This window comes from Coptis chinensis, chromosome 3 (genome assembly GCF_015680905.1).
Source record: "Coptis chinensis isolate HL-2020 chromosome 3, ASM1568090v1, whole genome shotgun sequence".
In the NCBI taxonomy this organism is placed as follows: domain Eukaryota; kingdom Viridiplantae; phylum Streptophyta; class Magnoliopsida; order Ranunculales; family Ranunculaceae; genus Coptis; species Coptis chinensis.
This window is the reverse complement of record NC_141458.1, coordinates 36547672-36571055: the sequence shown is the minus strand read 5'-3', so window position 1 is coordinate 36571055 and position 23384 is coordinate 36547672. Positions and strand designations below refer to the sequence as shown.

Genomic DNA, 23384 nt, shown 5'->3' with positions numbered 1-23384 from the left:
ATGCAAATTATCTCATGGCCAGATGAAGGGGATTATGGAATAATATGGGGACATTGAAGTATTGAATGCTGATGCACCTTGTTATACAACCTACATTATTAAGAGACTGGCCTCTCAAAGGAATTATTCGAATTTGACATTATGGAACTAAAAGTAAAGTTACAAAATATGTTCCATGATGCTATCTTAAAGAAACCTAAAAAAATATTTGTTCTTATAAACAGTTACATACACCGGTCAACAATCTGATGTTCTACATATAATACAATGGAAAAAAGGGTTGTACTGCAGACCATAGTATAAAATATCAGGATATGAATATTTATCGATATTTAATTTCTGGATATGTATCGTGGATATATCTCCTTCTATGGGGATATTTGACATTGTTTCACATACAAATATCGTGGATATATCCAAAATATCGACAAATATTGTAGATATTATGGATATTTTTGATATATCATGATACATTATTTATATTTATTTGAAATATAATGATAAATATTAAATAAAATTGTTATATATACAAAATATCAAAATATCACCAAATATCTCTAAATATCACAAATATTATCGAAATATAACTGATATTTGCAGTCGTATATATCTCTAAACATATGGTGATATTTAAATATCTTTTTCTGAAATATGGATAGATATCTCCAAATATCGCGATATATCGAGATATTTTGTACTATGCTGCAGACAAACCTATGTATAGTGTGATCAAGTCCACTATGCCTTGAAAAATATACAAAAAACCTAAAGGAGACACAAGGCATGGTACTTGCATGCCTAGTCCAAAAGTTCGAAATTTCCAATTTTAATTCTTTAACACACATACCAGTGTTAGTATATTGACTAATATAAACTGAAATATTATATACAAATATATAAGTATTGAACAACATGCCACCTGAAAATTCCTTCTCAAATCACACCAAGAGGGAACAACAGGAAAAGGTTGAGAAACCCTTCGTTCATACATATTAGTGGGTTCCGGGCCCCGCAATTAATGACTTGCATTAAATAGACCCGGCCCAATTGACACTGCTTGGGCCGAAGCCATTGAGCCCATAGATGATAGATCAATTGACGTTTTTGATGCACAAACGTCAGACGTATCTGACATTCTGACAACAATTTTGCTACTTTCTTTTTCTTATTCGCCGGCATTTTTTCTTTCGATTCATTTCTTACTTAAGATGAAATTTCTTTCAGTCACCATTGATTTAATGCGCCATGGTATGATGGTACAAATTACAAAAGATAATTTTCCTTATAAGCAGTTTTACTGTTGTTATATTGTATTGGTCATTTGGTTTTGCAGATACTGGATTTAATCTCCCTGGTGTGTTGATTTTGGATTAACCATGCCTGTTGCACTTGGTACGTGTTGAATTCACTGATCGAAACTGTCGGTGCGGGACTTTGGAATCCCACAATGCTCGTGCCTCCGACATGGAAACTTTGGAAAGTGCCTTAATTTGAACTATCAGTTGACGCTAGTTTGTTGCCCTCAGGATGGCATCAATAATGCTCAACTAGATTATGTGGCATATTTTGTTGTTACTTTTTAGGGTTAGTTAGTATTATCCTCGATGAGCCAATTAGGATTTTCCCTATTAGAGGGCCGGTCTTTTCTCTAAATACACATAAAAAAACACGGTCAATCTAAGTTGATTTTTTTTTTGTGTACTCTAGTAGGAAGAAATCCTAGTTAACCCTACTTTTTATCTTTGCATTGACGAGCCAACGAGCATAAGATTTCATACTTTTACATTTAGGAAGCATAAAATTGAGATAAGGATGAGGTGATATTTGAGGGACCTGAAATTGGGGTTGGATGTTTTAACTGGGTGATTTTCAAGAAAACCCTGTAAGGACCAAGACTTTGTGTACATAGTTAGCTGTATACACAATAACCACAAAATGACCAATGAGCACTCAGAAGTGGTTGTGTCACATATTCACATTTAGCGCCAAAGAATTGATCAAGTTGCAACTAGAGTTGAAGAAGTTGCTTCACATTCATGGGATAAGTGGTCTGTATAGTACCTCTGTACGCTTGCTTGACCAAGATTTCATTTGCTACATCCGTAGGGTGAAAATCATCCCAGAACACATATTGAGATCGATCAGGACACACCAAATTCCCAGGTAAACATATTACTATACAATCGCAACACCCAGTGTGTGAATACTTGAATCCTAATAGATAGTTGAAATTTTGAAATGTATCAGCCAAACATTCTATGCTAAAAGACCTACTCACATGCACACACGTACCCATTATCCATATATGACCACATTAATAAACTTCGAACACCACCGTAGTATAAAAGTATATATGATCATGAGTACGTGTAGATAGAGATAGATGAATTACCGTACTCCGAAGGATTATCAAGAACCTGTCTCATATTAGTGTATATGTCCCAGTAAAGTATATAGACACCAGAAAGCTCCTGGTTTAATTGTAAAACCATTGTCTTGACCTTGGCATTGTACTTCACTGATATTTCGTTGAACTCCTCGAAACATTGTTTGCTATCCTGGCTGTATGATCTGATAATATTAGGAATAAATCCCAAAACTCCTAATCCAAAAACCAAGAACTTCCTTGCTCCAAATTTGTACAGTTTCTGCACCCATCAACAAATAGAGAGGAAAACCAGTTAAATTATACATTATTTATGATTCATGATTTTCGTTTTCTTTCTTTGGATAACCTTCATAATTTCATATCATTACTCTCGACGAGCGACGCCAACAACGAAGTCTACCTACAAATTAAAAAAACACAGACCCGCCCATGCCTTTAAGACCATGTTGCTATTAAATGGATCTAAAATGAACTAAAATAGGTTTAGCCCATCTTGCCATTCATGAATCATGATCATTGACATTTTATTCAGCTGGTTCTTATCTATAGAAAAGCCGTTCTGACTTATGGAACATTGTCAGAAAGCTAAAACATGGCAACCAAGGATATGGATCTGATTTGAACAGCCTATGATGATGGGCCTCCAGGCTCTTACAACATGGGGAGTGGGGTCTGCTTCATAAAACAAGGAATTAACTGATTCTTGCTGAGAAAATATAAGGAAGAAATAATAATGTGTATACCTTGAGATAGAGTGTGCATTGATCCACAAGTAAATTATAAAAACTTGGTGGAACCTTTTTATGTAGTGGATTCGCCAGGTGAACGAAGTAATGGTTGAGAAAATCATCATTCCCAATGTCGGAAACAAAAAGAGATTTGGCTAAATAACCATCAAAATTGGTTGTTGCATCTTCATTGCTTGTCAACAATAACGACCTCATTTCTGGAAGTACCATATTTCCAAAGGCCTCGACTTGTTGGTACATTGCGAGTACTTGTCCCTGATGAATCACGTCAGCAACGTGGTCAGTTGGTCACGCAAAGTACATTAATATTGGCTGGCCAGGCCTTTGGCCCGTCATTGCGTTATTTAAACCTTAACACTGGCACCCCAAAATTTTGCTAGATTCCTGGTAGGGGCCCTGGATTAGGGCAAGACCGGCACTGACTTAAAAGTTAAAAGAGCACTTACTGCGCGGTTGCCAGTGTCATAGTACAAAATATCAGGATATGGATATTTATCGATATTCAATTTCTGAATATGTATTGTGGATATATTTTTTTCTTTGGGGATATTTGACATTGTTTCACATGTAAATATCGTGGATATATCTAAAATATCGACAAATATCATAGATATTGTGGATATTTATTGATATATTATGATACATTATTTATATTTATTTAAAATATAATGGTAAATATTAAATAAAATTGTTATATACATAAAATATCGCAAAATATCTCCAAATATCGCAAAATATCACAAATATCATAAATATCACCGATATTTACAGTTGTATATATCTCTGAACATATCGTGATATTTATATATTTTTTTCTGAAATCCGGATAGATATCTCCAAATATCACGATATATCGGGATATTTTGTACTATGGCTAGTGTCATTGAGAATACCAGCACCTGATGAAGCAAAGTTAACTCCTAAAAAATTTTAGGCCCTTGTGTGCTTGGGTCATTGAACGCTGGGATCACACCTAACCCAAGGAGGTAACCTGCAACATTGAACTAGATTTGTTGGAGCACGCATGACTTTTAGACTCGTACGTACCAACTATATAACATTCTTATTTGGTTGTCGACAATATCATGAAAAAAGATTCAAAATATAGAAATTTACCTAAATGATCTACGATTGTAGCACCATTGCAAAACCTGCTTGTTGCACCATATGGAAAATCAATTCCATTTGGAGGATAATTGGCTTTTGCTATTGTTATGTAATCATTGTATTTCCTGCATCAAGTAAGGAGTCTCCAAACACAAACATGGCTGGAAGTTGAACTTGCGCTGACGCTAAAGTGAAAGTAAGCATTCTAACTTGAAGGAGGAAAAGTACGAACCATGAGAACGCCTCCATATATGGACCAGAACAACGAATGCTTGAACTCATTTTTCTTGTGTTTGGCTTTAATTTATAAACAAAACAGTTGAGGGATTCAATTGTTTTAGATACAAATGAGAAATAATATAGTCATAGTTTATGCACAAAAAGACGAGCTTTTTTTTTTTTTGAAGCAACTAGGGGCTAAGGTAGACCCAAACCTTTATTAATCATCAATGAATTCTCTCATACATCATTCTAGACACATTCTGCTCTAGAATATTACAAAGTTTAATTTACATCATATGGAGCTATGAAAAAACTCAGATGATCAACTTCCATACTGCACTTGGAGAGAAAGTCGATTAGCTGCTTGATTGGACTTTCTAAAGGCTAAACACATGTAACACATTCACTCTCTCAAAAATTCGGATCTTAACCATGATTGAAGCATGTAGATCAGCACAGTACCATGAGACTTTTTCTCTTCCTTGTATTGCATTGCATTAACTGTGTTAGGGAATCAGATCCTATCCTCAGCTTTCGTACTCCTAGTTATTAGAATATGTCCAATATATAAAATCTCACATTTCTATAAGTGTGGACATCCATATCTAGTAGTTTCTATTTTTATGTTTTAGATTAGTATAAATATGTAACTCTAGGTAGAAAACTAACTCAATCACTCTAACCCTAATCAATCTCTCTCTTTCTCAATCTATCAATCCATTATTTTTCTTTTTGTGAGAAAGATTGAAACTTGATTTGAATTGAATACTGAAAATTGAAAAAAAAAAATTGATTTTGATTTTGATTGATGGTGAAATATTGTTCTCCTAACATACCACTAAACTTTGATTTGAACATCACGCTCTGATACCATATTAAATTCTATGTTATAGGTGATGCTAGGAGAGTTGTGACATTGATATATTAAGATAACCAAAAAGAAAAACAATGGATTAATAGATTGAGAGAGAGATTGATTAGGGTTAGAATGATTGAGTTAGTTCTTTAACCAGAATTACATATTTATATTAATTTAAAACATGATAATAGAAACTACTAGATATAAATATCCACATTTATAGAAACGTGGGACTTTACATATAAGGCATATTCTAATACTGACTATATTCTAATACTAATAATGTAGCACCAAATAGGTGAACTTATCTTGTCATTATAGCTCTAGTAAAGATGAACAACAACACCACCAACAACATTAATAGAAATTAATAGAAATCTTTCATATTTGAAGAATCTAGGTGGTGGTAACTCTATAGTCTCTTTATATTTGAAGAATGCGCCAATACTAATGGTAAATTCCAAAACAACTCACGCGACATTAAGAGTGGCGTCTAACCATTCAAAAGTAAAAAAAAAAAAAAAGGCTCCTCGTGACCATTACGTTAGATATTTCCCCTGGTTTTCAAATTTCATGTTAGAGATATTTTATGTGATGCATTTTGGGAGGGTCAAGGAGGCTCCGTGAATTTTCTCACCGATCCGAATGAGGGGAGATCGACACCTCTACCTGTATTGATCTGATGTATTGATCGCATTGATTGAGGCATCGTGTGTTTGATGTAACCGGAGCCTCTCCATTGGTAGGGCTTGGGAATGGAGTCTTTGAGGTACTAATGAAGCGTGGTAGGGAAAATTGAGAAACACGAGGAGGCTTGTATATACAATTCCTTTCGGTTTGACACTTTTGGTTTTCTTGCACAACAATCTGTTGAAACAACTCACGTAATGACATTGGTTCTAATGAGTTTGTTTTTAGGAGGATAGGATTTGCCATTCGAAACCATTTATTAATAAAATTTCCAAAAAAAAAAAAAAAAAAAAACCACGCGACATTAGGAGTGGCGCGCTAATGCATTCACCGCTCGTGGTCTTTGGGTCAAAGTCAAAAAAAAGTAGGGCGACATTTGCAATGGCGCGCGATATTACCAATGTCGCTCCGCATCCGCATCCAAATTGTCAAATTTGCGAACAAGAATGCGAACAAACAGGTGATGCGACTACGAATGCAACCACCTAAAGATGAAATTTCGGAAAATTCCGACGCAGTCATTCAAATTTGAAGGATGCGACTAAGAATGTGTCCACCTAGAGATGCTATTACCCAAAAAACCCAAAGTTGATCGCTATCTATTAACTAAGAAGTGCTGCATGGCTTAAAAATATAGAAGCACATGATAAAAGTCATAAAACAATACGAAACATATCAAGAAAAGATTCTCGCCCGCCACATTCAGTAACATGGGATCTAGTATTTGCTGCAGAGACACCCACCAACAAGCATTAAGTTTCCACTTGAAGGATTTTGCATCCCAGCTCAAAATTTATTCTGGAAAGCTATGATTGTTTCGTTCTTTCCTTGCTAACCAGTACTACCACAACTAGGGCTGTCAATGTATCGGTCTGTGTTGGGTTATGTAAAATCCGAACCCGATAAAAAAATTGAGAATTTGAAACCAAATAAACCGATAATATTATATTTTATTCAAAACCGAATCCAACTGATAAGATATATTACAATCTAAAATCGAACCGACCCGAACCAAAAATTATAAAATCAATTAAATCTTAAATTAAATCAATTAATTTCAACCACACAATTGATAAATATATACAAAATTAATCATAAATATTATTAAAATGTCATCTTATCGGTTCGGATTCATATCGGTTCGGTGGAAGACAAACTCCATAACCAAACCATTATCTTATCAGTTCGGTTCGGTTTTGGGTCGGTGGAGAGCAAACAAAATTATCAAAACCCAAACTATTTTTTATCGGTTTGGTTCGGATCAGTTATCGGGTTATCGAAACCCATTGACAACCCTAACCACAACAGCACCTTTATGACCTAGCAGAAGTGATGGTAAAAGTTCACTAAGAGCATCATCAACACGCTGTTATATTTTTTTGTGACACCTCGGCATTTTTAGTTGATCAAAATTCCTAATGATTAGTGATACTACGTTTTCACAGTGAGCAAATTTCTAAGAACTGTACCTAAGAAAATTGAACCCACTCAACACGAGGGATAGGTTCAGGAAGTTAAAAACCTGGTGGTATTGTGTCAGAACGTCCATGGAAATTAATTAACTCAGAAAAATCATTATTTATGGGACTATGCGGTATAATTCAAGATGACTTAGTTGATCCGGATAGAGCAACTATATAACTATAAAAGAGAAGGAAATAGTGAAAACAGAAAACGGAACAACACGATGGATTTGTAAATCCCAAATTTAAAGCAAGTAGACACTTCAAGTATCAATAGTTACTCTATACAATCTATTTTATATCAGAGAGTAGGGGGACTCTCAGCTTGATGAAAGAACTCCTCATAAGTAGCCACCCTCGGCTTTGATTCAAGTCCTTCAAACTCTTCAATGAAACCAGTTGTCATCTTGAGAAAGTCGCTCATGTGCACTTGCCTCCATGCCTTGTTAGAGATACCAAAAAAACAAAATGAACGTACATAAATTATAGGGCCTCAACATATTACTATCAATATCGACTATTATTATACTAAATGACATAAAAACACATACGAAGTGTTGCAGCTGTCCGCCTGTCGGGTTGGGCAAGTGCCCAGGGTCATTATGCAGCCTATCCAGTAGGGTTTTTTTTTCTTTTAATTGTTTTCTCATCCTTCTTTTTAAAACATATGTAACCATTAATCTAATACAAATTAGGCCAACCCCAGCTCAACCCAAGGCAGACAATTTGCACTGCAACTAGGCATAGGCTGCCAGTTAACCCTTCAACTTGATCCAAGGCACCCTTCAACCTGCCCTACTCACCTGAATAGCAATTCTTCTACGGTTTTTCTTTTTGGAACTCGTACAGTCTACTACGTTTTCACAGGTAGAGAACAAGGACGCGGCATCGAATTATACAGCAAACATAGAACTTCTACATGTTCTACAATAGGTGCTATCACAAAAACATTAAAACACAATGATAACAAAAATCTAGTCAGAGCACTTCTCATAAATTTTGGAGGATTCATTTCAAAGTCTTGCCCTGAATCATAAGTTTTATGTTGAATTCTTGTCCCGGACATATCAGATTGAAAATAATGTCTCAGCTAATCAATTCACTCAAAACATTTAATTGGTTGCAAGGTTTGTATAGCAACAGAAATTATCAAAATGTACTGCATGCGAGTGTTGATGAAGATGGTTACCTCAATATCCCAGTCCCCATACAAATGTGGATCATTTTTCTCTTTCCAAACATAAGTGTAGGTCTGCACCCTCTCACAAGTATCCTGCAACCCACCCAACATTCTTCCAATATAGTAAGCATGAAATAATTAGGAGTGATAAGACAGAAATAATTTTCTAAGTTTCTATATTAAATAGGGGAATATGGAGAACTTCCACTAATCTAAATTTCAAGATGATATATACACCTGTACATCTTATTGCAGAAATCAGAACGGCCAATAACAGCCTCAGCCTCAATGAACTTGCACTAGAGTGACAAGAGAAGAATAACGTAAACATATTAAGGCCTTAATGAGAAACGACTGAATGAACGACCATGATTCTTCCAGGCAACCCCAAATTTAAGAATAAATATTTTCATGAATTTTTTTTTGCTCGGTAAGTTTAAATTCTATTAAAGATGAAAGCGAACTGTACATTGAGTACAAATGGTTAGCAGGGTCAAGATACCCTACTAGGACTCAAGCTAAATCTCCATCTACATCGCCCATTTATACATAAGCGGTAGGAAACATTTAGACAAATCTAAAGAACCTATCAAAAGGTACTTTCCCACTTCTGCAGCCATGGGGACCTACCATCAGTCGAGATAGTTTCATTCGTTGCAGATATTTTCATGATTACATTGCACTCAAACACTAATTTCAAGTCTTCTACTTGAAAGAACACGACTCGTCCAGAGTTAAAAACAACGAGTTAATACCATTATGATTTTTTATTTTGACTGTGCTGCACTGAAAACATTGCCACCCCTGTTCTCCTTGAAGAGTAGGTTTCAAGTGTTTAAGTATGCAAAGTAAAGTTTCCTATAAACAAGTAGGCTATTAAGGTGTTCAAAGCACACTAGTCTTTTCATAATCACATATAAATCATGAAACGGAGAGCAAATACGATTGAAAGAAAAAATTACTTACAATTAAAAAGGCATCGACTGTGTTTCTTTCATATTCAACATCCTCAAATGCATCTAACAAATCTAACTCAGGATCCGTGATACCAAATAAGACCTGTTAAATGAGCTTTGTTTAGTGAGTAATAACGATAGATATGATCTTCTAATACCAACATGAAGAGAATGAAATGTAATAACCAACTGACTAGTATGGTAGTATTTTTCATAAGCATAACTAATCTAAGAAAGAAGTAAGCTAGTGTAGATACTCAGAAATTGGACCCATGCACCTGCCATCATAGCTTGAACATTTTGGACATCTAGCCAAGGGTTACCTAGAACACATTATTTGAAGCTAAAGAACACAAAAAAGCCGCTTTTCTCTCGGAGCCTCAAACTTACAGTCGAGTTTTGAAAGAAAAAATTAACATGGAAGCTATATATCCTAACATTGAGGAGAATGAGATCTGGACAATATATTCATGAATTTCGGATGCGCTTCACGTGAATACCCTTGAGGAAACTCTCTATACACTTTCACGGGGCTGTAAATAGCAGCCTCATGGGGAGCAAAAAGATGTTTTCCATCCTCTTTCGTCCTTGTACTTCCTTCTATAGAGCCTTTTCCCTTCTCCAAGCCATTGTTGTTGTCCCCTGTTTGTTTTGTCCACTTCCATTTAGGCCTTATCACATTAGCTCTTTGGTGACTCCATTTGACTTAAATGGCCAAGATCACAAATAAGAAAAGAAAGGGGCACCATTATACAATTGTCGAACGCCCACAGCTCGGAAAGGGAAAACTGATTGGAGAAACTAACAATGTCGACCGACACCTCCCTACACTAGCATAGTACCACCTTGAAAGATCAACATAGAAACACCGTCGACAGACTATACCATCCAAGCCATACTGCAAAGTGAGGAGGTCACCAGAACACCGCATTATTCCAACAACTTTCTGCTCTTCAATATAGGTTTCTATCTATCCCGCGAGTCAACAAACAAAGTGCTTCAGCTTCCTTTTGTCCAGGCTAGTGACCATTACTTACAGCAGCATCTATAACCCACCAGAAAATATAAATCCCAGCAAACAAAAAGCATATGAATAAGAGTTCTAATGCAACAGAGGTAAAATCATATAAATCACTTTCGTAAATCTAGGAAAGCAGGCGAAGCAGAATTTTGGGCGGCAATGTAGCAGCTGCATCTGCTCTGCAATAAACATTGGAGGGAGATGACTTTAAAAAGAGGTGCTAAGGAAGTAATTGAGACCAGCAAGGACGGAATAGTGTCTCCATTTTGGAGTTGGGACTCTGTTCTAACTAATATTCATGTCATTTCAGTTAATTTTGAGTTTGTAATATTTAGGTATACTCGTAGAGGATGATAGTTTAGCCAACAAATTTGCACCTTGGGCTTAGAGAAGGGGATCTGCTGAACAGACTCTTCTGTAGTAACAGTTAGACGGTATCCATTATCCAAAAAGAAAAGAAAAAAAAATGCAATAAACAAAGAGTAAATAGCTTAGAAAGTGACTTGCAAAAAGGGAAAAGACATCAGAAAACGAAGGAATAACACGAAAGAGGAAGGTGAGAAAGGATAGAGAAGATCCCTTCCAGCTATTCACAAATGCGCTATTTATAGCTTCCAACAAAAATGAAGAATTTTCAATACGGGTAATCAGATGAAGAACACATGAGAGTCGTAACTCGAACGAGATATTTGTTTGCATGAATATCCCATATGGATCTTGGTTTGTATCCTTTCACTGAACTGCTGGGTGACAACTAACAACAAGGCTTCCATGTTGATGGCCACAATCCTTTGCACCACGAAAATATGCTCTACCAGCTCCAGAGCACGACATCCTATCCAGTAATTTCAAATTCAGAGTCAACAATAACACGAGTGTAATCCAAGACATTAGGTTTTTCTTGGCTGACCAAAACATGTTCTCCAATTGACACTCTTCGTCATATAAAAACTTCCAAGGGAATCACAATCTTACATGCACTCCTCATGAACCCCACATCAAACTCCCGCGATGCATGTTCCCAGATCTTGGGTACCAACAGAGCAAAACATCCATTACTCAGATTCTTTTGATACAAACAACAAATCATTGTCCTATATCAAAGGAAAAAAAAATCATGTTCCAATAGATAAATCCTCATATTCTACATCAACATCACAGTCCCTTCCAATGAAGGGTTCTCTGAAAACGTGCAGGACAGAGGGCAAAGACATCTCAGAGGCCTTATACATGAAATAATGAGTCTCAGAGGTCTAAATCTTATGGCAACCACTTATGCCATGCAATTGCCTCAGCCACACCTTCTATGTACGAAACTAGTACTCTCAAACCCTTGCCATGATTTATGACTATAGAAACTATATAGTATAATCAGAATTAGTTAGGTCTGGGGACTTTTCAAAAGTTTACACTTTCTCACTGTCTGAACCATCTAAACTGGGGACTTTCGGCACGCTAAGAAATCACTTTCCAGCTACGCAGGACAGTTCAAGTATAATGGTTAAGACCCCTATTACTCCTAACATGGAAGCCACATCTTTCAACACTGTAAGGACAATGAGATACAACACAATCCGTTTGAAATATTCAAGCCAGAAAATATCGCATTCAAACATCACGTGTACAGTGTTCCTTACATGATGACCCTGATGGAAATTCCCCACCAAATTTCGTGGCTATAAATATTATGTCTCTGCAAAGAAGAATGATCATTTTCATCCTCTTTTTCCCCTCTTTCACCCTTGTGCTTCATCTTCTGGTAAATCAATTTTCATTTTCAATTTTCAATTATTATTACTATTTTTATTTTTTTTGGATAGGTAAATCAATTTTATTAATATACACATCAACAGTAGGATGAGGTGTCCGACCAAAGTACCAAATACAAAGATTACAGATAGAAGAGGTAGAAAAGAAATAATAAAAAATGCATTAAGGAGCATAAATGCTCAAAACAGCAAATAGAAACTGTAGAACCATGAGTTGTCTTCCCACAATTAGCTAGTATTATTATCACATGTTGATTTTATATTGTCATACATGTCTTTCTTTATGTCTTTATATGTGTCACAGGAGAAGAACAAAATTATCTCATTCACTTTAAATCTTATGATGGATCAAGAGCATTAAGTTCTACTCCAAGGGTTCGCTTTTTCTCAAGATGCCAAAGAACCTTCTCAAACAGTTGCTGCCTCCTCTTCAATGCAGCCTTGATTCCTCTCTTCAAAGTTATTGTTTCTGGCACTCACTGAGTTCAGTTCGTTCCATCTGCTGATCAGATCATCAGACAGCCAAAATGAGGTACAGATAAACCAATGAAGAGCCTTCAAACTCCCCAAGAGAAAGGACAATTCCCTTTCTTGGCTATCCCCTCTGTTCCATTAATTACCATCTATGGTCTTATACAGCAAATACCAATACCTAATCTATGGTCTTATACTGAAGGACGAAATTAAGTCAGTCCCAAACAAAGTGAACAATTGAAAGAATAACAGAAACTTGTGCAGTGCTTATGAAACCAGATTGCAAATTAATAGCTACTAAATGTTTACATAAGACTTACTAGAAGACAAGGTCCAGATAAAACTGAGTACATAATGGAAGAATATATTTATTGCAAATCATGATCACATAAAGAAAACTAGTCGAGGTATCCCAATGGATTAATTGAGCATCATAAGTATATTTTATAAACTATTTTTATGAAACCAAATTCACAAAATATGAACAGAATCAATAAAGACACACCTTTCCATTAACTTTCTTATCCTCCACTGGTGTAATTGCTGGATATACACGTCCTTCAACGCTAAACCTACGGCTGCATGGATCAAACACGAAAATAAGGGGGGGTCATGAGCCTCAAGAAGAAGAAAAAAAACAACTTACTATCCATCGAGAATGGCGGGAGAAGAATGAGGAACTCTCTTCAGAATCACGCTGACAACCTCATCAGCTAATAAGCTTCCGTACACAAACACTATGTGACTACTCTGTGGAGGCAGAATCGTAGACCCCATTTCTGTCTCTGTAATAGTAATCATTGTGACGTACTATTATATTACCGGTTGCCACATTAACTCTCTACAACCACGTCTGTCTTGACACAAGTGTAGAGGAGTTTCACTTCCTATAATTTATAATAACAAAATTTTTATTAAAATTAACTTTTAAGTATATGAGATCGATTTCTCTAACATCCATTATATACTAAATAATATATTGTTTACAGACTACAAAGAGCAAAAAGTTTAAATTAAATTGGATTAGAAAGATGGAGACACAAACTCGCCAAACTCTCACATTATCATTTCCAACAAGTATGAAAACAATGCTACGCATCGAGATCGATAGTTAGCATGGTTTATTTGGATTCTAATTGTAAATGGTAATTGTAATTATATAGGAAAGACCCGTTTATTTATTTTTTTAAAACAAAATGGAATATAATTATGTTATTTAAGTAATATTAGAGAGGTTATTTTAAATTATCAATAATAAAATAGGGTTTGCTTTAATTTCAATGTGGGAATTGACATTAGATAGGTGTTTCTAAATTATTAATACAAAATAGACCTTGTTCAAATTATATTAATAAAAGTGGGGCTTATTCTAAATTTAGTGAGAGAGGTGTTTCTAAATTAAGTAAATAAGAAGATTTTAAAATGGGGGACAAAGCTGAAAAGGACAAAATTCCAAAATAACAAACCAAAAAATCCAACTTATTTCAAAAAGACTCTAAGGGCAATAGTTGACTTTTGTCTAAAAAAGACAAAAGTACCCTGATATGCACAGGTGTCGGTGGATACCACCTTAAATATGTCGTCTTAGGTATGCACAGACATCAGTGCATATCAAATATCACAAAGAAAATAGTATGCATAAGTGTCAATGCATACCACCTCTTGGTATGCGAGGTATGCACAAACTTCAATTCATACCAAATATCACAAAGAAAATGGTATGCACAAGTGCAGTGGCGGAGCCAGGAATTTAAGTGAGGGTGAGCCACCCAGAAACCAAACATAAATAATAATAATAAAAACATTAAAAAAAAAATACACTATTTTTTTTAACTAAAAATTCAAACTCGATCACAAAACAAGTATATTTTAAACATAAAAAAATCATATAAAATGATTGCAATAAATGTAATATAAAAAAATAAGAAAAAACAAAATAATTCAATCTAAACAAGTACTTCTTCATAGTTGTCCTCGATGACTTTCTTTTTAGTCATCCTTCTTCATATTTTGGAAGCATTGCAAGATCAACTCGGTATCAATGTTATCAAAAACTTCTTTTTCAATGTATGTTATTAACAATCATTCAACCGTCATCCGATTACAACGACTTTTCTTTGATCAAATTATTTAGCATAGCTATTTAAACAATTAAAATAAATCACCAATCAATTTAATTGAAATTGCACAAATTAAAATAAACCACCAATAATGTGCACAAAATAAAATAATAATCACAAACATATAAAAATCTAAATAATATGGTTTAGGAATCAGTACAAAAAAACGACAAAAAATTAAATAATATAAGGCTTACCTAGTTACCTCCACAAAACCGGTAGGTGTAGTAAAAGTGTTTGTTTGGTTAGAAAAGTAGAAAACTTAAATTTTAATATATAAAGTAATAGAGAATTGAAGAGAGGAGAAATAGAATATGTGAGGGGTTTTTTTTTTTTCTTTTTCTTTTTCTTTCTGTGTTTATATATATATATATATATATGACAGAAACTTGAGTTTATATATGGGTGTGTTTTTTCGGAGGAGTGATTGTTGGGTTTTCTATATATATGGGAGGGATAGAGGCACATTTTTATGCGCACATTATAGCCACATTGTAAATTAATCCAAGCAAATTCATGGACTTAAAAGTTGAATTAAGGGCTGATTTTTTGTAGATATGATCTCCCCACCATAGAGAACATGCTCACAAAAATTCAGCTCATTCAAAGAAGTCTAACATTACAACATGCTCACAAAACTTTTAGACCGTTAGATAAAAAGTTCAAAAATGAACACAAATGAACACTAAGTTTTACATGGTTAGACATATCCAAATATTATGATTTTTTATGAGAATGATCTTCATGGTAGGTAGATCATCTCCACAAAAAACTAGACCTTAATTCATTCGTATGTCGAAAATGTGGCTACTTAAGTTAACTTAAAATAAGTACGTACGTAAAACTTCACCTACAAAATGAATTCAAACATAATTTTTTGTGGTTATGAAGCACTCACCATAATGATTATCTTCCCAAAATTTCAGCTAATTTAGAAATCTCTAACATAGATAATAATTGTTGTCATCTTTAAAAAGAAATCTAACGGTCCAAAAATGTTAAATTTTTGTAATTGTTTTTTACCAATATTAGAAGTTTCAAAATGAGTTGAAATTTTGTAGAGATGATCTTAAGTTAACTTAAGTAGCTACTTTTAAGAGAATGACTGATATATATATTTATTTATTTTTATTTTTTATTTTTGCCTTTTTGGTAATGTTCTCCCGAGTCACGATTGTACACCAATTACATCACACGTCAGCACAACACATGTGCCTTTTATTTTTTTTTTTACTTGTTTTCTTTCTACACATCGATCAAGTACAACACATCCAATCATCAAGTACATAGTACATCAGCACATGCCCATTTTTACTTGTGCATGATAACTCAAGTTGAGGATATGCTACATGCCCATTTTTACTTGCACCTTATAACTATATGTATAATTATTATTTTTTGTTGAAGTTGAGGGTACGCCAGGGTGTACCCTGGGCCCCCTTGGCTCCGCCACTGCACAAGTGTCAGTGCATACCACCTCTTGGTATGCGAAGTATGCACAAACGTCAATGCATACCAAACATAGAAGGGTAAAATTGGAAAGAGTAAAAAATAATAAAATCAAGTCTGTCCTTATTAATAATTAAAACGTAAAATCTAGTTTTTCTAGTAGTTATAAGCCAAAAAATATCTTTATCAATGGTTTCAAAACCCAATTGTCCTAGACTATGATTAAAATTGAAAATTGGGCCTTTTGGCTTATTTCTTAATCTTAAATTCTCTACTCGATATTGGGAAGGGTATTCCGGAATACCCGGCTATCATATAGTGTAGATATATCGAACGCGCTCTCTTTGGTTTGAAAAACTCTATCTTGGAAAATAGCTAAAAGAGGTTGATGTATAGCCAAGTCCAAAATCGAGTCCAAAATTGGCTCAAATGAACGTGTGTCACGAAATTATGCAAAAGCAGAACCGATAGACAGTTTATTCGGCTAACGTGCCCACGCCGTTTATAAGTAATAGAGATGAAGGTGATCATCACATTGACGTGGTCACTCATTTGATGGTGGGGATGCAAACGAGATATCACACGGTGAAAGCATTTATGGGTTCTCTTCCTTTGGAAAACAGAAAACAAAGGTGATCGTATATTCATATTACAAAAACTAAAAACTAATGATGCTCATTTTATTTTTTCAGCTAATGGTGCTGCTGAAATCTCTAGCCTTTGGGTTTTTTTTGGCACCTCAAATTGAAGCTCAGACACCCCTACAAGTTGAGTTAAAGTGTTAATAGTTTGTGGATATGATCTACTAACCAAAGATAACATCTATACAAAAAATCATCTTATTTGGAAATCTCTAATCTAGATAAAAATCATCAACTTTGAATTTTTGTTAATAGTTAAGATTTTTCGATTTTGCAATTATCTTTTGATATAGTTAAACATTATCAAATGAGTTGAAATTTTATAGAGGTTATCTTCATGGTTAATTAAACACATCTACAAAAAATTAGGTTATAATTCATTGTAGGTTGTAAATGGTAAAATATATATATATATATATATATATATATATATATATATATATATATATATATATATATATATATATATATATATATATATATATATATATGTTTGTCTAAAGTGCCACTCTTATAGTGACACTCTTATCTCACACTTCTCCTCAGCCGTTCGATCCAACTCCAAATTCTAACCAATCAAGTGGGGGTAAAAACGTCTTTTCGTTCTCATCTTCTCAAAAAAAGAAAAAAAAAAACAGATCTACAAAAAAAAGAGAGGGATCGACTAATATGAGGGATCTACAAAAACAACCAACCTGACTTTGCTTTTGGAGTGTCGTTACATCTCAATTACACCAGCATCAAGCCAGAGAAGGGACAAGTATCATTTGGCAATTCAACTACCAGTTGCATCAATTCAAATTTAAACTTCTTTTTGATCGCCTTTGTGGATAGAATTGATAGATATGTAATTACTATAGTGCACTTTTGGTTATGGTGCTTGCCTATTGGAACGTTTTAATTGACACTTGGATTGTCATTATACCATAAAAACTTGAATTTTGATTTAATTTAGGTTGCTATGATTATAGTTATGATTGATACCCTCGTTTAAAGACGGCAACAATTTCGGTGAACTCTGTCAGAGTTCGGTGAAGTAGCATATTCGGTGAACTCTGTCAGAGTTTTGAACTCTGTCAGAGTTCGGTGAAGTAGCATATTCGGTGAACTCTGTCAGAGTTTGGTGAACTCTATCAGAGTTTTGAACTCTTTCAGGGTTTTGATGTTTAAATTATTTACATTGTTTATGTACATTGGGATTTTTGACTGTTTAAGTTATTTATATTTTTAATTTTTTCGATTTATAGAAATGGAGACAGAGACATTAATCAATATCGAAGAAGACGTAGTTGGGTCTTCGTCTACTAAAGCCCCTGTTCAAGGCATGCAAACATTAGCTGCTCCTTATATAAGAATGACTTTTACAAGTGTTGACGAGGCAAATACTTATTACAAAGAGTATGGTCAACAAGAGGGATTTGAGACTCGTGTTCGAACGACTTCCAAGCAACAAAATCAGGTGGATTTGGTTAGTGGTTGTTTACTAGTTTGCTCACGTGAAGGGGTTAACAAGAGAGATGAAATCCGATCAAGAAATACATCAACTATCCGGTGTGGTTGCCAAGCTAGAATCCGTATTAAGAAAAGAATGCATGAAGAGATATATGAGGTCAGCGTTGCTCATAATGACCATAGTCACGGTTTGGTGACCCCATCGAAGAGAATTTGCATGAAAACTAACAAACATATGCCCTCGCCAAAGTGCTTGACCGAGATATTTAGTGATAACAGTTTTATCCGTTGGAAAAGTGGCATCTGTTTTCCATGGAGAGGAAGTTGGGTTTACACAGAAATATTGTTGGAACCATTATTATGGTTTGACCAGAGAGATGCCTAAAGAAGGTGATGCAACTGCCATGCTGCAATATTTTATGCAGAAGAGTGTCAAGAATCCCTGGTTCTACTACGCTATTGATTTAGATGAAAATGGGACTGCGGTGAACTTTTTCTGGGTTCATGGGAGGTCTCGATGCCAGTATGACTATATCGGGGATGTTGTGTCTTTTGATACCACATATCGTACCAATGCATATTCCATGCCTTTTGCCCCTTTTACTGGAGTCAACCATCATTATCAGTCGATTCAGTTTGGTTGCGCATTGTTGCTTGATGAGATAGAAGATATATTCATATGGCTATTTAAGGCCTGGCTTGCAGCCATGGGTGGTCGTGCGCCAACTGCAATCATCACTGACCAGGATAGAGCGATGAATGCAGCCATTGCCAAAGTGTTTCCTAGTACTCATCATCGTTACTGTCTTTGGCATATTATGCAGAAATTCCAAGAGAAGATGTCATTTACCAAATTTGAGACATTGGTAACCGAAAGTTGAAGAACACTATTTTCTTTTCGTATAGGATTGTTGATTTTGAGAGAAGATGGTGTACAATCATTGAGAAGTATGAGTTGTCTGAAAATCCTTGGTTGATGAGAGATATATTCAATCGCGGAGAAATGGGTTCCTTGTTATCTCGGTGGCACCTTTTTTGTCGGGTATGCACACGATCGGGTCGGTGAATCGATGAATGCTCATTATGACCAGTTTGTCAATTCGACGACTACGCTTATGCAGTTTGTACATGGTAATGAGAAGTCTTTGGCTTTGCTTGCTAGAAAAAAAAAGATTCTGATTACCGCACCGAGCATAGTTCACGGATTGTGCCTAACGATGCTTTCCTCCTTATGCATGCCGCGAAGGTCTATACGATCTCAATATTCAATAAATTTAAAAAGCAACTAGAAAAGGCAAAGATGGAGTACAAAATTGATGGGGAACAGATTGACAGGTATGGAACCGGAAGCTACATGGTGAAATGGAGAGACCCGCTGAAGAATTATGTTTGGAGAGTGAGTTTCGATAGAGGAACCTTAGAGGGAGACTGCGAATGCAAGTACTTTCAGTTTATGGGTTTGCTTTGAGGTCATATCTTAAAGGTTTTTATGCGCTACGAGATTGAAGAGATTCCAAACCATTTTAGATTGACGCGGTGGATGCAAAAGGCTAACACTTATAGAGCGGAGTTTGATACTGGATTTGTGGTCGGGAATGTCTCAAATGAACCTTTGAGAGTGGCTCATTATATCAAGGTTGCTTCTCAAGTGGCTTACGATGCGTCGCATACTTTTGAGGGTTATTCATATTTTATTGAAAAGATTGGTGAAATGGCTATTGAAATTTCAAAGTTTAATGAGACTTCCTACAAAGGAGACGCAGAAGTTGCAGAGCCTCCAGTTGTAGAGCCTTCGATACCTTCGGTTAATACATCACAGGTTTTTTTTATTTGAATGTTTAATTTGATATAAATATTTATTTTAATTCGGTCTTTATTTCAGCTATTGATTTTGAATCCCAACATTTCTCAAACAAAAGGGAGGGGGAAGAAGAAAGCGGATAGATGGAAATCCCCCAAAGAGATAGCCCTAAACAATTCATGAAGAAAGTGTCACGATGATGTGGACGATTGCTAACCATGACTCAAGAAATTGTCCGGAGAAAAATAATAATCTCATCGATTGTAAGTATAGCTTTATTCAAAACTCTTTGATTCATTTGTTCACTAGTTCTAATGATATTTTATCTGCTGGCGAATATTTGATTCTATATTGGTCCCGGATGTTGTGTCATGAACTTCATTGATGTCCGGACTTGTTAAGAGTGGTTTAGATATGGCGGCCTTGTTAGAGTTTTATCTAGTGTTGTTAAGTTGAACTGCGGTCGAGGGTTGTGTTCTATTGCATCATTATGTCCATTGGATAGTATCTAATGTTGCCTTCTAGGCTCTAGATAGGAAACAACATAATGATAGACCGGTGCTTTTTTGATAACTTCTTTCTCCCTTTTATTTTCAAAGTTCAATATTGCCGGTTTTAGGTTACTTTTGGGGAGTTTAATTAGACTGAGTTCTAATCTCATTGATGTTGTAGAAAAAGAGAAGTATGGCTCAAGGAGAAATGGAGAATCTGGAGGCAAAGCTTTGCTTTAGGTAAAAATATCTTTACTCATCCTGTTGCGTTTCCGACCCCTCGACTTTGCATTAGTCGATCTTGATCTTTTCATCATTCTCTCTCAAGGGTTATGTTTCCGATCGCTACAGCTCCACAAGATGCCACAAAGATCAACCGCCACCTTAACTATGCACCATTCAAGAAAGTGAGTCAAAATTGAGTTATTAGCTACAACGGAGAAATTGTCGTGGAAAGAGCGAGAGAAGAAGCGTAAGTGTTGAAAGAAGGTGGAAAAGTTGAAGAGAGTGAAACTTGGAGTGAAAGGCTTGAACAAGCCAAAGCTAGGTGCGCAAAGCTATACTTGTTGCTAATTCATTCGATGTGCTTAAATGTTGTAATACGAAACAATAATATTTGGGATTGCATAAAGCATTTTGATGTGCTTATTATAAATGTTATCATTGTTGTTACATGGCCGCTTCACTTGCAATTTTGTTCCGTAAGTTGATATGATGCATTGATGCGCATACTATACCACCAAAGATAATGCCAACGTTTGTCAACAACAAATTTACATCAACTCATATGATCATCAATCAACATCAACAAAATTTAGCTCAACTGATAAATTGCCAAAACACGAAACTTCTGTTTTTTTGCCTTTTGACTGGTGTGGCCAAGGGGCAAAAAAACAGACACGTCATTTTTTTATCCAAGTTCAAATCCAAACGATATGGCCATGCCGTTTGGGACTAAGTCCAAACGGTGCGGCCATATCGTTTGGATTTGAACTTGGATAATAAAAATGACGTCTGTCTGTTGAACTTAGTCCCAAACGGTGTGGCCATGCCGTTTGGTACTAAGTCCAAACGGTGTAACCATATCGTTTGGATTTGAACTTGAATAAAAAAAATGGCGTTAATGCGTTTGGACTTAGTCCCCAAAGCGGCATGGCCATGCCGCTTTGGACTAGGTCCCAAACAATTATGTGGCCATGCCGTTGGGGACAAAGTCCAAACGGACACACCATTTTTTTATCCAAGTTCAAATCCAAACGATATGGCCACACCGTTTGGGACTTAGTCCCAAACGGTGTGGCCATGCCGTTTGGGACTAAGTTCGAACGGTGTGGCCATATCGTTTGGATTTGAACTTGCATAAAAGAATGACGTGTCTGTTTGGACTTAGTCCCAAACGGTGTGGCCCAAACGTTTGGGACTAAGTCCAAACAGACACGCCATTTTTTTTTATCCAAGTTCAAATCCAAACGATATGGCCCGCAGCGTTTGGACTTAGTCCCAAAATGGCATTGCCACACCGTTTGATTAGTCCCAAACGCATTGCCACACCGTTTGGGACTAAGTCCAAACGGTGCGCCATATCGTTTGGATTTGAACTTGCATAAAAATGGCGTGTCTGTTTGGACTTTGTCCCAAACGGTATGACCATGCCGTTTGGGACTAAGTCCAAATGGTGTAACCACACCGCTCAAGAGGCAAAAAAGGATCTTTTGTGTTTTGGCAAAAACATTAAGCATCTTTGCATTAGATTTTTGTGTTTTGGCAAATAACATTGGGATTTTTGTGTTTACGCATTAGATTATTAATAGAGATACTTCACTGTGACAAATTAAAATGCCAAGTTGTCGGAGAGCACAAAGAAGAGCCATTGAATGGATATAAACCGAGATCTAAGCAAAACAATGCATCGCCAGCAGCCCACTGGTAAGTAGTATAATAATCTGTTTTACTCCATCGGCAATGAGGCGTCCTATTAAAATCAATGCCCGCTAATAGCGTAAACATAACCAAAGGCCATTCTTTGGCATGCCGTTTTACTAGATCTTGCACAAAAAAACCTAGGATCTTAGGTGAACATCAAAAAGAATGACAAGTCCAAAGCAAGATCACTATCATTTCATATTTCAACAATGTGACACCATGTGAAATACATTGTCCGAATTATCAACATAAAGCTAAGTTGCTACATATCAACAACTTGCACTTACACAAAGAGTCCTAACATAACATTTTTTGACTACAAAGAGATTTCCAATCTAACTTTTCGACTTTAGTTGTATATCTAACTCTTTGTTCTTTATCTCCTTCCCGCAAAACAAAAAATTGAATAAACAGATCGGTCAAGCAAAGTTAAATCAAACCGCTTTATTAAGGTCCGATGGAAAAACTAACCTCTCCACTTGCTTCCTCATGTTCACCATCTTCCGCCACCACCATTTGCCTAATTACCCCAATAAAAACACATGAATCAAGATAAATACTACCACATATGTCAAATCCAACACCAAATCTAGAAACCTCATTGATTGGAAAACTCTTGAACTTAAGT

The 23384-nt window shown here is 35.6% G+C and overlaps 2 protein-coding genes and 1 long non-coding RNA gene across 3 annotated transcripts; 1 reads left to right on the top strand and 2 right to left on the bottom strand.

The window, feature by feature from the left end:
• Positions 1-1112: 1112 nt before the first annotated feature.
• On the top strand, positions 1113-3112 carry LOC147509434 (uncharacterized). The gene is made up of 3 exons (XR_015216554.1): positions 1113-1248; positions 1334-2163; positions 2971-3112. It is a non-coding gene; the product is annotated as an uncharacterized LOC147509434 (long non-coding RNA).
• LOC147509433 (GDSL esterase/lipase At1g71250-like) lies at positions 1233-3388 on the bottom strand. The gene is made up of 3 exons (XM_086599216.1): positions 3133-3388; positions 2393-2648; positions 1233-2214 (listed from the first exon to the last, which is right to left on the bottom strand). Exons 1-3 carry the CDS (start codon positions 3376-3378, stop codon positions 2009-2011), a joined length of 708 nt encoding a protein of 235 aa, XP_086455342.1. The 5' UTR covers positions 3379-3388; the 3' UTR covers positions 1233-2008.
• Positions 3389-7574: 4186 nt separating this feature from the next.
• On the bottom strand, positions 7575-14035 carry LOC147509432 (AIG2-like protein D). The gene is made up of 6 exons (XM_086601727.1): positions 13940-14035; positions 13526-13766; positions 13385-13457; positions 9626-9718; positions 8669-8752; positions 7575-7921 (listed from the first exon to the last, which is right to left on the bottom strand). The coding sequence occupies exons 2-6, from the start codon at positions 13678-13680 to the stop codon at positions 7781-7783; spliced, it is 546 nt and encodes a 181-aa protein (XP_086457853.1). The 5' UTR covers positions 13681-13766; positions 13940-14035; the 3' UTR covers positions 7575-7780.
• Positions 14036-23384: the final 9349 nt, after the last annotated feature.